The 12903-nt window shown below is 31.3% G+C and overlaps 1 protein-coding gene and 1 non-coding gene across 2 annotated transcripts; both read right to left on the bottom strand.

Annotated features, from left to right (window-relative positions):
- Positions 1-4517: 4517 nt before the first annotated feature.
- On the bottom strand, positions 4518-5476 carry LOC110654590 (germin-like protein subfamily 1 member 13). Its single transcript, XM_021810623.2, has 2 exons — positions 5322-5476; positions 4518-5182 (listed from the first exon to the last, which is right to left on the bottom strand). The coding sequence occupies exons 1-2, from the start codon at positions 5440-5442 to the stop codon at positions 4644-4646; spliced, it is 660 nt and encodes a 219-aa protein (XP_021666315.1). The 5' UTR covers positions 5443-5476; the 3' UTR covers positions 4518-4643.
- Positions 5477-11711: 6235 nt separating this feature from the next.
- On the bottom strand, positions 11712-11818 carry LOC131180398 (small nucleolar RNA R71). The gene has a single exon (XR_009149173.1). It is a non-coding gene; the product is annotated as a small nucleolar RNA R71 (small nucleolar RNA).
- Positions 11819-12903: the final 1085 nt, after the last annotated feature.

Genomic DNA, 12903 nt, shown 5'->3' with positions numbered 1-12903 from the left:
TTTTTTCCAATGGAAGAGTGTCTTTAGCTTATTTCTTATGAGTGCAAGGTGCGAAAAGCCTCGCTGGTGTTGATGACTATTTATAGGTGAAAGTCTCTGATTTATTCAATGTTATACCTTACACAAACTTAGCTGATGAACTAGTTTTTAATGGTTTTTGTTATTTTTTATGGTTTGAAATTTGGATGTGTTTCATGGACCCAAATTGTGACCTAACCTAAAAGCTTCGCGCTGCCACTCGATTGGGATAAAAAGTGATATCTGTGGTGGTAGCAGAAGGCACAGGCCAATATGGATCAATATAAATATTGTAATATTCTACTCTTTGCAGTAGAGTTGTGAGATATTCAGAAAATAAACTAGAATTAGAGTTTGAGAGTTCTGAGTAATTGTATCTTATTCTTTTTTTATCATAGTGGATCTTTGTCTCTTGTCTTGCTCGTGAACGTAGATCTTACAGTCGAACTATGTTAAATCCTATGTTATTTTTCTCTCTTTTTTATACTGTATGATTGTGCGATTTGTGTGTGTACCTTAGATCTGAGTGCTTGGTATAACAAATTGATATCAGAGCTTTGTGCGCAAAATCTAAGGTTTGTATGAGATGAAGAAGTTTAATAGCAAACCGAGTTTAAGTTTGTGGAAGATCAAAATAAATCTTCCTTGATCCTACAAGGTCTATGGAAGGCAATCAAAGATAACTTTACAGAAGGTATGAAAGAGGCAGAGAAGGCTAATCTGAAGGAGAGAGCCTTGAGTGCGATTTTCATGAGCATAACTGATAATGTCCTACACGAGATTGTTGGTGAAAGCTCAACATCTGTGGTATGGAAGAAATTGGAGGAGTTATACTCTACCAAATTACTGACCAACTACCTGTATCTGAATAAAAGGCTTTACAATCTAAGAAAGAGCAAAGGTAAACCCATTAAAGAATATATGGATGAATTTAATTTAATTATTATGGACCTAAAGAGAAGGTGCAAGCAATATAAGAATGGCCAGTACCAACTACAATCTTGGAGGTGAGAAGCTTTCATGACTTAGCCTCTTTCTATAGGAGGTTTGTTAAGAATTTTGGCACCATCATGGCCCTCACAATTGAATGCTTAAAGAAGAAAGGGAAATTTAATTGGAGTGAAACTGCCCAAAAGAGCTTTGAACTCATCAAAGCAAAATCGACCTCTAGTCCAATACTTGCATTGCCAGATTTTTCAAAGACCTTTGAGGTAGAATGCGATACTTCCGGAGTGGAAATCGAGGCTTTTCTAATGCAAGAAGGATGTCCCATTGCTTATTTCAGTGAAAAGTTGAATGGAGCTAGTTTGAACTACTCAACCTATGACAAAGAGTTTTACGCTCTTGTTCGTGCCTTGGAGATTTAGCAACACTACCTCTTGCCAAGAGAGTTTGTTATCCACACATACCATGAGTCCTTGAAGCACCTAAAAGAATAAAGTAAGTTGAACAAGTGGCATGCCAGATGGGTGGAGTTTCTTGAATCATTTTCGTATGTGATCAAGTATAAGAAGGGACACTCTAACATTGTGGCTGATGCATTTTCCAAAAGGTATGTCTTAATCTCTTTGCTAAATACTAAGCTATTAGGGTTTGAAATGTTGATTGAGCAATATAAGTTAGATAGGGACTTTTCTTCTATTTATGATTCTTGCAAAGAGAAAGCCTTTCAGAAATTCTACCAACATGATGGCTACCTCTTTAAAATAGGAAAGTTGTATATTCCTAACTGTTCTATCAGAGAATTGTTAGTAAGGGAGGCACATGGAGGGGGTTTTGCTAGCCATTTTGGTGAAAAGAAGACTTTGGAAGCCTTAAAGGAGCATTTCTATTGGCCAAGTATGATGAAAGATATGCACAAGGTAGTGGAGAAATGTGTGGCGTGTAAGAAGGCTAAAAGCAAGGAGATAACACAAGGGTTGTATATGCCTCTTCCAGTTCCTAATCACCCATGGGAACATGTGAGCATGGATTTTGTACTTGGCTTGCCCAGAACTCAAAAGGGCAAAGATTCCATATTAGTTGTTATTGACTGGTTTTCTAAAATGGGTCATTTTGTTCCTTGCTATAAAACTGATGATGCTTCTCTTGTTGCTAACCTTTTCTTTAAAGAAATTGTTAGGTTGCATGGCACTCCAAGAAGCATTATTTCAGATCGTGATGCCAAGTTCCTAAGCTATTTTTGGAAGACCTTATGCAAGAAGCTTGAAACTTGTCTCCTCTTTAGCATAGCTTATCATCCTCAAACAGATGGGCAAATGGAGGTGATGAATAGAACTCTCTTTACCTTGCTAAGAATTGTTATCAAGAAGAATTTGAAGAGTTAGGATGAATGCTTAGCCTATGTTGAATTCGCCTGCAATCGAAGTGTGCACAGTTCAACTAAGCACCCTCCTTTTGAAGCAGTCTATGTCTTAAATCCAATCACTTGCCAATTCCTATTTAAGAAAGAGCTGATGTTAACGGGGAGAAGAAGGCAAAGATGATGAAGTCTATGCATGAGCAAGTTAGAAAGCTCATTGAGGCCAAAAATGAACAATACAGCAAAACCGCAAACAAGAAGAGGAAGCAAGTGCTTTCTGAAGTTATCAAATCTCCTCAAATTCGTGCATCACTCTATGGGTAGATTTCTGAAGTATTTTTTTTTTCAAAATTTAATATTATTTCCTATTTAGAAGACTATTTAAACTTCCAATTTAGTAACCTTGCTATCTTTCCTTTATAGTGCTTGTAATCAGCCTATATAAAGGTCAACTCTTGTAAGCTTAAAGCATTCAGAATTTTAATCACAATAGCAAGTGTTGTTTTTTCTTTCTTATTAAATATTATTTGTTTGTGGCGAAGTTTTGACTTATCACAAGAGTTTCTTGTGTGGCGTCTTCATTGATATTGTATTCTTTGTAGCGAGATTACTCTTATCAAAGTTTACATTCTATAGTTATCTTTTTATTTTTGTTTTTATTACTGTTGTATCTTAAATTATAAAATACCAAAAAGAAATCATTTCTTTTTTCTGTTGATTTGGGTAATATATTACTTAATTTTTGCTCATTCTTATTCCTTGATTCATTCCAAAAGAATTTTTTATTTTTCATAACTAATCAATTTCATTCTCTCCTTCACAAGGCACATCAAAATTCATATCCCAACTGGATAAGAATGCCAAACAGTGTAAAATATTTGACAAAAAACCCGCATTTTCAATGATAAGAAAGAAAGAGGATTATCTTTCATTATGTAGTTCACAATTATTATTTCAATTCATTAAACTCACGTTAAATTAAAAAATATATATATATGAATTCACAGCTTATAACTAATAAAAATAATTAAAAAGATGTCTATGAGTCTACTCAAACCATAAAATTTCAATTTCCTTTAAAAATTAGAACTCTACCCATTGAACACTTCACAACTTAAACATATTATGATCCTAACCAATTTTATAATGTTATCCAAAAAAAACCAATTTTATAATAATAATAATAACAACAACAACAACTCCATGTGGCCATGGATTCCGCGGGCATAGAGAATTTGAAGCATCTTTTCCATTTGCAGATAATTCATGCACCTTCTCAATGTTTTCTGGTATATGACTTTTTAGTTTGCTCTTTTTTTTATTATTATTATTTTTTAAGAAGATGATAGAAAATTTATGGAGGTTGCACATAGACATTCAACTGCCATTCCAATTTAATTAGGTGCGCCTTCTTCTTTTTCTCTTCGTCTTAATAAAACTAGTTTTTCTTTTCCAATTTTTATTAAAATTTGAGTCAATTATAAATTAATCCTTGAAATTTTAGAAAATTCATAATTTATCTATTTATTTTAAATTTTAAAAAAAATTTATTACTTAATTTTTATTCTGTGAAGAATTATATACATATATAATTTTAAAATATAATAAATATAATTCTTTTATTAAGATATTCTTTTTTTGAAGTATCCTAAATTATTATGAATAAACGTATTAAAAATATTTATATCATATTGTAAACAATAAGTTTATTTTCTGTCTGTATTTATAATTAGTTATAAATCAATTAAATATGTTATAGTATTTATGTTTTGTCTTGTTTAGTTGTGCTTTTGCTTATTTGATCCTAAAAAAATAAATCATTTCTCAATCACAGCTACTGTCTTGATTGCATTTCGTCATTGAGTTTTTGGGCAACATTTTTAAGTCACTAACTCACATACAATAGAGTAAATAGCTTTAATTTTTTTTCTTTATGGTGTTTTAAATACGAGTCAAAATATTAACAAGTGTCCAATTCACCACTCTTCAGTACTTTTTTTCTGAGACAACAAGTCTAACGATGGACAAATTTTCTTAAGTTGATTTTTAATTCCATTTCCTTGTGAAATAAGTGAACAATGCTGCAATAGGATGAACCAACATATATAGGAAAGGTTATGGGTATTTAATGCAAGGTTGCATACTAAATAAAAATAAAATAAAATAAAAAATAAATAAATAAATAACATAAAACACATATGAAAAAAATATCTATTTATTTAATCAGGATACGCTAGCTCAATTATTGACGACATTGCAGGAAACATAATTAACTAAACAACATTCTTAAATAATGAGCAGCATTGAACTTCTTATGGTTGTTTTATGCAAACAGTTTCTGAAGTTTTTCCACCACATCCTTGTCCAATTGGAAGGCCTTAGCAAGAACGTCAGGATTAATGGGTGGATCAGGCCCAAAGATTGCATCTGCTATAGTGATGACACCTGGGTTTTGGCTACTTAGACCAGCAAAGGCAACTGCATTCGTCTTTGCAACATTAAACTGGAAGTGAATGAGACCAATTGGAAATACAAAAACATCTCCTGGGTATAAGACTTTCGTGATAAGGCGATTAGGGTTGGATGTCACAAAGCCAACATACAGGGTGCCTTCCACGACTACAAGGATCTCTGTGCCACGAGGGTGAATGTGGGGAGGGTTTAGGCCACCATAGGGTGCAAAGTCTAACCGAGCAAGAGAAATACCAAGAGTATTAAGTCCTGGTATTCTATCAACATTCACAAGTGTGACATTCGATCCAACTCTATTTCCTGTATTTCCAGGAATGTTGAGTCCCGAAAATGAGAAATCATTAGCTACAGTGAGGTTTGGGTTCTTGCAGAACTTCCCGTTGACAAACACTGCATTAATACATGGAAGTTATCGTCAGTATCCATGGACCATGCATATAACAAAATGAGAAAACTATTTCTATAGAGGAAATACTATTCTTTATTGGATAATACTATGACAGAAACGTAAAAGAAAGCAAGCTTATACCAGCATTCTCAGGTTCAGGTATTGCAACACAGAAGTCCTGGAGAGGGCTAGGGTCAAAGGCAGAGGCAAAAGAAAAAGCCACAGCCAAAGCCAAAAAGACAAGGAAATGAAAGCCCTTCATTTTATGACTACTTTCTTTAGCCTTTAGTTGTCTTGTTGAGGGAAAGTTGTGAAAAATCTTGCATGGATAGATGAGTATTTATGGGTGAAAGTCTGTCGACTATTCTCTGTGATCTGATCTACATGCTGATGAAAGGTTAGGTTGCCAAGTAGTTGTTAATGGTTAACTGTTTTTTATTTCACCAAACGACGAGTTCATCTAAAAGTATATGCATATAGATTTGATCGTCCCTCCTTTTGAATTAATCTTCAATATCAATTTGGAATGGTTCAACTCTAGGCCACAATTTCAAGCTTCTGTGAGCTGTGATGAAGTTTTTCATTTTACCTCCAAGAATTTTAATTTTCTTTTTTACCCTTCTGCTTTTGGTTTAAGGTAGAGAGGGGAAGAAACAAAAACTTTTGGCACAAACAGTAATCGTTGTAGTTTATTTGACAATAGAAATATATTTAGATTAAGTGTCATTTGAATTGAAAAGAAAAGTTCGTATGCTATATTGGGTTTTTGATTAACTGGATTGGATGAGTCAGATAAATTAACTATTAATTAATTACAACTTAAATGTAAAAGTTGGAGAGATCCTTAGATTATAGTGAAGCAGAGAAGTCTTCTGTTGACTTTCCTGGCAAGGGCTTTATTGAAAGTTGATCAAAATTAATAAATTACTAAAACTGACGTCCCCCAAATAATCAAAACCAAATTTCCAGGATTTGTTGGTTTTTGTTGCCTTTCTATAGTGGTTTTCATTTTGATAGCTATGGCCCCCTAACTGTGCTTTCTATCCTCAGCTAACAAGGAACACCAATGTCATATATGTTCGAATGGCTATATATTTTAAATGAAAATGAAACGCAAGGATATTTTTTTATGATATTTTTACATTTAAATAATTTGAATCTAGATAGAAATGGCATATTATAATTTTTATATATTAAGTATGTCATTAAGTTTTATTCAATTGTATTAAAAATAAAATTGAATATTAATCAACTCTGCTTATAGAATTATCATTTATCAAGATTTGAATGCATAAATATCAATATAAGCTTTAATTTAATAATATTGAAATCATTCTTAAGACTTAATCATAGTCTATTAGATATACATAGATGTATATTTAAGGACATGAAAAATGTGGTTGGATTCTTGAAATGGATGGGATAACTTGAGCTGACTATTCTAACATAGCTTAGCATTGGACTCACCTACTCATTGATTTATATTACAAGAATGATTGAGTCTTTTTTTCCCATCTTATGGTACTCCTACTCTTATAAGACAAAATCAACCCTTAATTTAATAATAATTATTCATAATTAAGATTTTCAAAATCAAGAGACCTTTCATCTTTGATCAGCAGATTAATTTTATCTAATATTAAATTTATATAATTTTTATTTGATAACTATGCTTTGTTTTAATTTGTTAATATATCACATCAATTTAAAATGGCGTAACTTGCTTCTTATAAAGTTTTAGGTACTTCTCTAATTCACGTTCCAGGTATTCAGTCTTCAAAAACCAGAAGATGGTGTATTAATATCAAGTCCAACGTATTTTCTTAAGACAATTTTTATAGTTTCGTCTCAAAAGGTTAGAAACAAGTGTTTGAAAATTCAAATACTTAAACAGAAAAAAATCGAATAGGTGTTATCATCCCTTGGGAGTTGATCAATGAGTAGAGCAACATATTATTTATTAATATTTTATTTTAATAATAATAAAATCGCTTATAAAATTTTATGCTTTTAAATTTTTATTTTAATTAGAATATAATTAATAAAAGAATAATATATTAATGGATCCAATTGCCAAGTTACCATCTGGTATGATAGTCTGGTAGTTAACTTAATGAGATAGTATTGTCCTACTCCGGTTTGACTAGCACACCAATATAGTAACTAAATATTATTTTTGCTTAGAAATATAGTGGGAAGAGGTGGCAACTTGTCTAATAATTTGGCTCATTGAGTGATACCTCAGATTCAGTGGTAGGCCCCTTCCTGCGGAGTTGGGTTAAATCAAGGATATCAACTGAAGACCCTAAGCCTCGTGTCGAAGGGGTAATGACCGTCATACCTGTAGAGGCCTTTTTTTTTAAAAAAAAAATACCGAATTAATTAAGAAAAATCAAACATCCACAATCTTTTCGGCCCTTGTTAAATATAACCAAATGATGGAAATTATACTTACGGATATGATAAACAAATTATTGCAATTAATTAAGCTGTCCATTTAGCATCCGAAAATCATCTGTATTATTTTAGCAAATTAATAGGATTAATCATCTGTAAATAATGGCATAATTCATTAAAAAAAAAAAAAATCTTCCATCTATAATGATTCCATAGTAGTTGTGGTGGATGTCCTAAATATAAATCTTAAAAAACTAGATTAAATAACAAAATAGCATAAAAATTAAAAAATTAACCAGTCAAATTGAAGAGATATAAAAAAAAAATAAATATCAATAAAATAATAAAACAAGCAAATAAATAGCAATCTACTTATATATATATATATATAATTTGGATGATATAAAATAGAGAGGAGCTAAATAAAATAGAATAAAAAAAAATTATATTATACCTTAAAAACAGAGGAATGTCTAAAATTTAAATTAAAATATTTCATTTGATTTGAATTTATGCCATAAGAAATTATTAGATTCATTTATATTTAAAATTTAAATAATTGTTATTATTTAAATTTTAATTTATAAATATAAATTTTAAATAATTATTTTTTATTGAGTTTTATTTATAATCATTTAATGATAATTAAGTAATTTTAATATTTTAATTTAAATTATAATAAATAAAAAATTATAAATGACCAAAGATTAATAAAAAAGTTAAAAGGTTAATTAAAAATTAAAATTTAATATATTCATTATTTTATTAAAAAAAAAATAATCGTCTCTGAAGGCTCCCTTGCTCTCTCTCTGTCACTGGATAAAAAAATATTTTTATTTTAACAGATTATTGTCTCATCAATAATTCAGGATCCTAGAGGCAACCAGAATAATAATAAAAAAATGACAATTTTGTAGTTCAACAAAAAATTAATAGAGTGTTGACGTATGTGCAACATATTATTTATAGTCTTATTATTGGTCCTCTTTCTTATTAAATTCATAAATTGTTTAATTATATAATTTATATATATCAATACGTCTCTACTACTTAATTCAATCCATAAATTAAGGATATTTAATTTAATCCATAAATTAAGGATATGTTATTAAATGTGTAAGTAGACTAAGTAATATTATTAAATTATATGTTTATTATTTTGATTTAAAAAAGCATCATATCCTTTAATTTTTTTTTTTAATTTACCCTCAAATAATTGCATTTTTACTGAAATTTTGATTTTTTTTAATGTAGTAATGAGCTAATGGCACACTGGAGTTAATTTCATGCATTGTTCCTAATTAAGTCATATTTTATTATCATTCCTATTGTAGCAATTACACTATAAAAAAAGAAAAAAAATTATATAGAATTTAGGTGATTCGATATTAAGATCTTTGTTCACGGATGAGATAAAAAAAATTATATTATAATAAAAAGAATAAAATACAATCACTCAAAATTTTTAAATCTTAATCCCAATATTTTTTCGAATATCTCACAACTCTTTCTTAAATGATAAGATATTATAATATTTATACTGGTCTATATTATGGAGGTATTGTCCCACACTCCAATAAGATTATTAGTGGGCTTCAGGCTCGATTCTATAGCTCATCTCCTTCGCTATCACCACAGACCTTATTTTTATTTCAATCAAGTAGCACTACAAAATTTTTAAATCAGATTACAATTCAAATATATGAAAATGTATCCAAAATTCAAGCCAAATAAAAATCAACAATTCCTCAACCTTAATTTAAATAATATTGATGCATGCATTTTAGATCATCATTTAGGAGTAATTTTTGCACATAATTTACCCTTATTCATAGCTATTATTTTAGATATTAGTATATATTTAGTCAATTTTGCAATTTTCACTTTTCTTAGTTTAATTTTTGGAATTCATTTGTTTTGTAGGATAAATTTGGAGAAATTTGATGTATTTTGATCAGAGTAGCCATTTGGAGGAGATTAAAATCGAATTGCAAAAATTTTGAAGTTGAGTAAAAAAATGGCCGAGAGCGACACAACCTGCAGCACAACCGAATTAGCTTATGTCGCAGGTTGTGTCGATCGTCAGATATTCACACCGAGAACGACACAACCCGCGACACAACCGACTCGGCTTATGTCGTTTTTACTGGAAAATTGTTGACGTGGCATTTCCGTTACTCCAGCTTTTTACCTCACCTTTTCTGGATCCTTCCCCCTTTTACCCATTCTAGAACAGTCCCTTAGCCTATATAAAGTGCCCTTTATCACTTTCTTTCCATAGAGAGCAAGGGAGTCATTGTTAGAAAGATAGAAAGAGGGAAAAGGAGGAACACTTTCTGCATCTTCTTCCAGCAAGGATCAAGTTTCGCACTTTTCTGCAGAGATCCTGCTGCAAATCTGCTGGGTTTTTCTACCCCTTTAAGCTTACATTTCCATTATTTCTTCATTTCTTCATTTGGGTTTATTTTTAAACAATGATTTGTGAGTAGTTGATTGAGATTCTAGAGATGGGTTTGTAAATATTGATTTGTTTTGTGGTTTTGAACTGATTTAGCCATTTAAATGAATATTGTTATATTTTGATTTATTGCTTGTGTGCTTATTTCCTTGCTTGATGAATGGGCCCTCATTAAGTTAAGTTTTAATCCTTAATAGATGGACTGAAAAGTGAATATTGGGGATGGATAATCTTGCAATAAACTTTATTTTCTTGGTGTTAGAAATAAGCTAAGAAGATTAAGGGGAACTTTCCAAAAATCAATTAGAGCATTAATTGGGTTTTTGTTAGATTTGAAATACCGTGAAAACAGGGTTTGATTTAATGAAAATCAATTTTGAGATGCTTGAAAAAGGTTTCAAAAATTTAAGAATTGATTTCCCTCAAAATTGCAATTCTCATGTGTTTGGCTAAATTAGGGAAAAATCACATGCAAACAATATTGAAAATCCAATCTCTAGAATCAATTTATTTTTCATTGAAATTAGATATAAATTCTCCAAACCTCATAAATAGCAAATTCAATTTAAATCCAATTTAAATTTAATTCCAATTTAAATCCAATATCTAGAATTACTTTATTTTTTTTTAGATTTAATTCTTCTTAATTTCATAAATAGAAATTTCAAATTAATTTTTGGTAATCTAGTTTAATTAATTTTAGTTAATTGATTGATCTAGTTTTAATTCCTCAAATACCAATTTTAATTCCAAATTTCATTTTACATCTTTAATTTTTGTCTTAATTTTAATTTTTAGATTTTATTTTTAATATCTTTTAATTTTTGTCATTCTAATTAGCTTATACTTTTATTTTCAATTTAAGCACAATTCCCTGTGGGATCGATATCAATTTTTAAAACTATACTACTGTGACCCGTGCACTTGCGGACACACCGTATCAAGTTTTTGGCGCCGTTGCCGGGGAATTGTTTGTTTTAAGTTGGATTTTAATTGTTTTAAGCTAATTAGAATTTTTATTTTCTTTTATTTTCACTATTGTTCCTTGTGTTTTTCAGGTACTTTTCTTGTTTATGAGACGATCGAAAAGCACAAGTGACACTGAATTGTTGTTCAATCCTGAAATTGAAAAATTCTGTCGGGCCAACAAAAAGGAATACAAAAGAAGAAAAGAAGCAGAAAAAGAAGAACAACAAATATTTGAGCAAGAGGAGACAATAGAAAATATGGAGAATCAAAATAGAGCTATTGGTGGAAACAATGGAGGAAATGAGCAAAACGGGCAAAATGCAGTTGCTAATCAAAATGATCCTCAAAGAAGATCCATGTTAGACTATGCTTTTCCTAGATGTACTGATGTGAGAGATAACAGACCTATTATTGGAGCTAATCAATTTGAATTAAAAACTGGTCTTATTCAAATGGTTCAGAATTCACAATTTGGAGGTAGCCCACTTGAAAATCCTCATTCTCATTTGAAGAAATTTTTGATGATATGTGGTACACAAAGACAACCTGGAGTTTCTGATGAAGTTATTCGGCTCACCTTATTTCCATTTTCTCTTCGGGATTCAGCATTGGAGTGGTATGACTCACTCCCACAAGCTATTATAGCTACTTGGGAGCAGCTATCTCAAGCTTTTCTATCTCAATTTTTCCCACCTGGGAAAACTACTCATTTGAGGAATTTGATGGTAGCTTTTAAACCAAGGGATGATGAAACTTTGTATGAATCTTGGATGAGATTTAAGGAGCTTGAAAGGCAATGTCCTCATCATGAAATACCCAAATGGATGATTGTTCAGAATTTCTACACCAGAGTTACTCCAGCCATAAGAAACACAATTGATTCACAAGCAGGAGGAGATTTCATGAGAATGACAAGTGAAGAATGCTATGATCTATTAGAGAAGATTGCTCATAATACCCATTTATGGGGAAATCCTAGAGCACTTGAGCCAAAGAAAGCTGGGATCTATGAACTAGACTCAGTTAGCTACATGAATGCAAGATTTGACCAGTTGACTCAGCTTCTTAGTGATTTTTGCACAAAGGAGCAAGCTGCTTATGCAGGAGGTTATCAACAAAAACCTATGGGAAATTCTTACTCTAATGTGAACAACTCAACATGGAGACCACAAGCAACTTTTGCTCAACAAGGCCAAAGCTCAAATTATGCTCATAACCAGCAGTTTATGCAGCAAAATAGGCCTCAATTTCAGCCCACAAGGCAGCCACCACTTGGATATCAAGCAAGAGCACAACAATCCCTTCCACCTCATGAACCGAAGCCAACCTTGGAGAGCATGATGGAGAAATTTTTTGCTGAACAAAGCAAGATGAATAACAAATTGGAGGAAGAAATGCAACACATGAGACAAACCATGGATCAATTACAAGTCCACAACCGCATGTTGGAGACTCAATTGGCGCAACAAGCAAGCTCATCAGGAAGCAATTCCTATGGGAAACTACCTAGTCAACCACAAAACCCTCATGAGCAATGTAAGGTTGTAACCTTGAGAAGTGGTAAAAAAGTTGGTCAAGAGAGTGAAAACAAGAGAGAAGAAAAAGAGAGCACAAAAGAAGAAAATTCAGTCGAGAGCAAGAAAAATGAAAAAGAAGAAGAAAGCAAAAGTGAGCAAGATGAAGGAGAGAAACCATACATCCCACCTGAACCTTACAAACCCACCCTTCCCTACCCTCAAAGATTCATCAAGCATAAACTAGACAAACAATTTGGCAAATTCCTTGAAGTGCTAAAGAAGTTGTATATCAATGTGCCATTCACTGAGGCACTATCCCAAATGCCAAGTTATGCCAAGTTTTTGAAGGAGATTCTTTCCAACAAGAGAAGGCTAGAAGATT

The sequence above is a fragment of the Hevea brasiliensis genome, chromosome 5 (assembly GCF_030052815.1).
Source record: "Hevea brasiliensis isolate MT/VB/25A 57/8 chromosome 5, ASM3005281v1, whole genome shotgun sequence".
Taxonomy (NCBI): domain Eukaryota; kingdom Viridiplantae; phylum Streptophyta; class Magnoliopsida; order Malpighiales; family Euphorbiaceae; genus Hevea; species Hevea brasiliensis.
Note: the sequence above shows the minus strand (reverse complement) of the source record. Positions and strands in the feature narration are given on the sequence as shown.

Bases quoted from the DNA above. Each gene is read 5' to 3' on its own strand.
- LOC110654590 (XM_021810623.2), bottom strand. From the start codon at position 5,442: ATGAAGGGCTTTCATTTCCTTGTCTTTTTGGCTTTGGCTGTGGCTTTT. The intron at 5,183-5,321 runs GTATAAGCTTGC...GTATTAATGCAG, and splicing joins ACCTGAACCTGAGAATGCTG to TGTTTGTCAACGGGAAGTTC.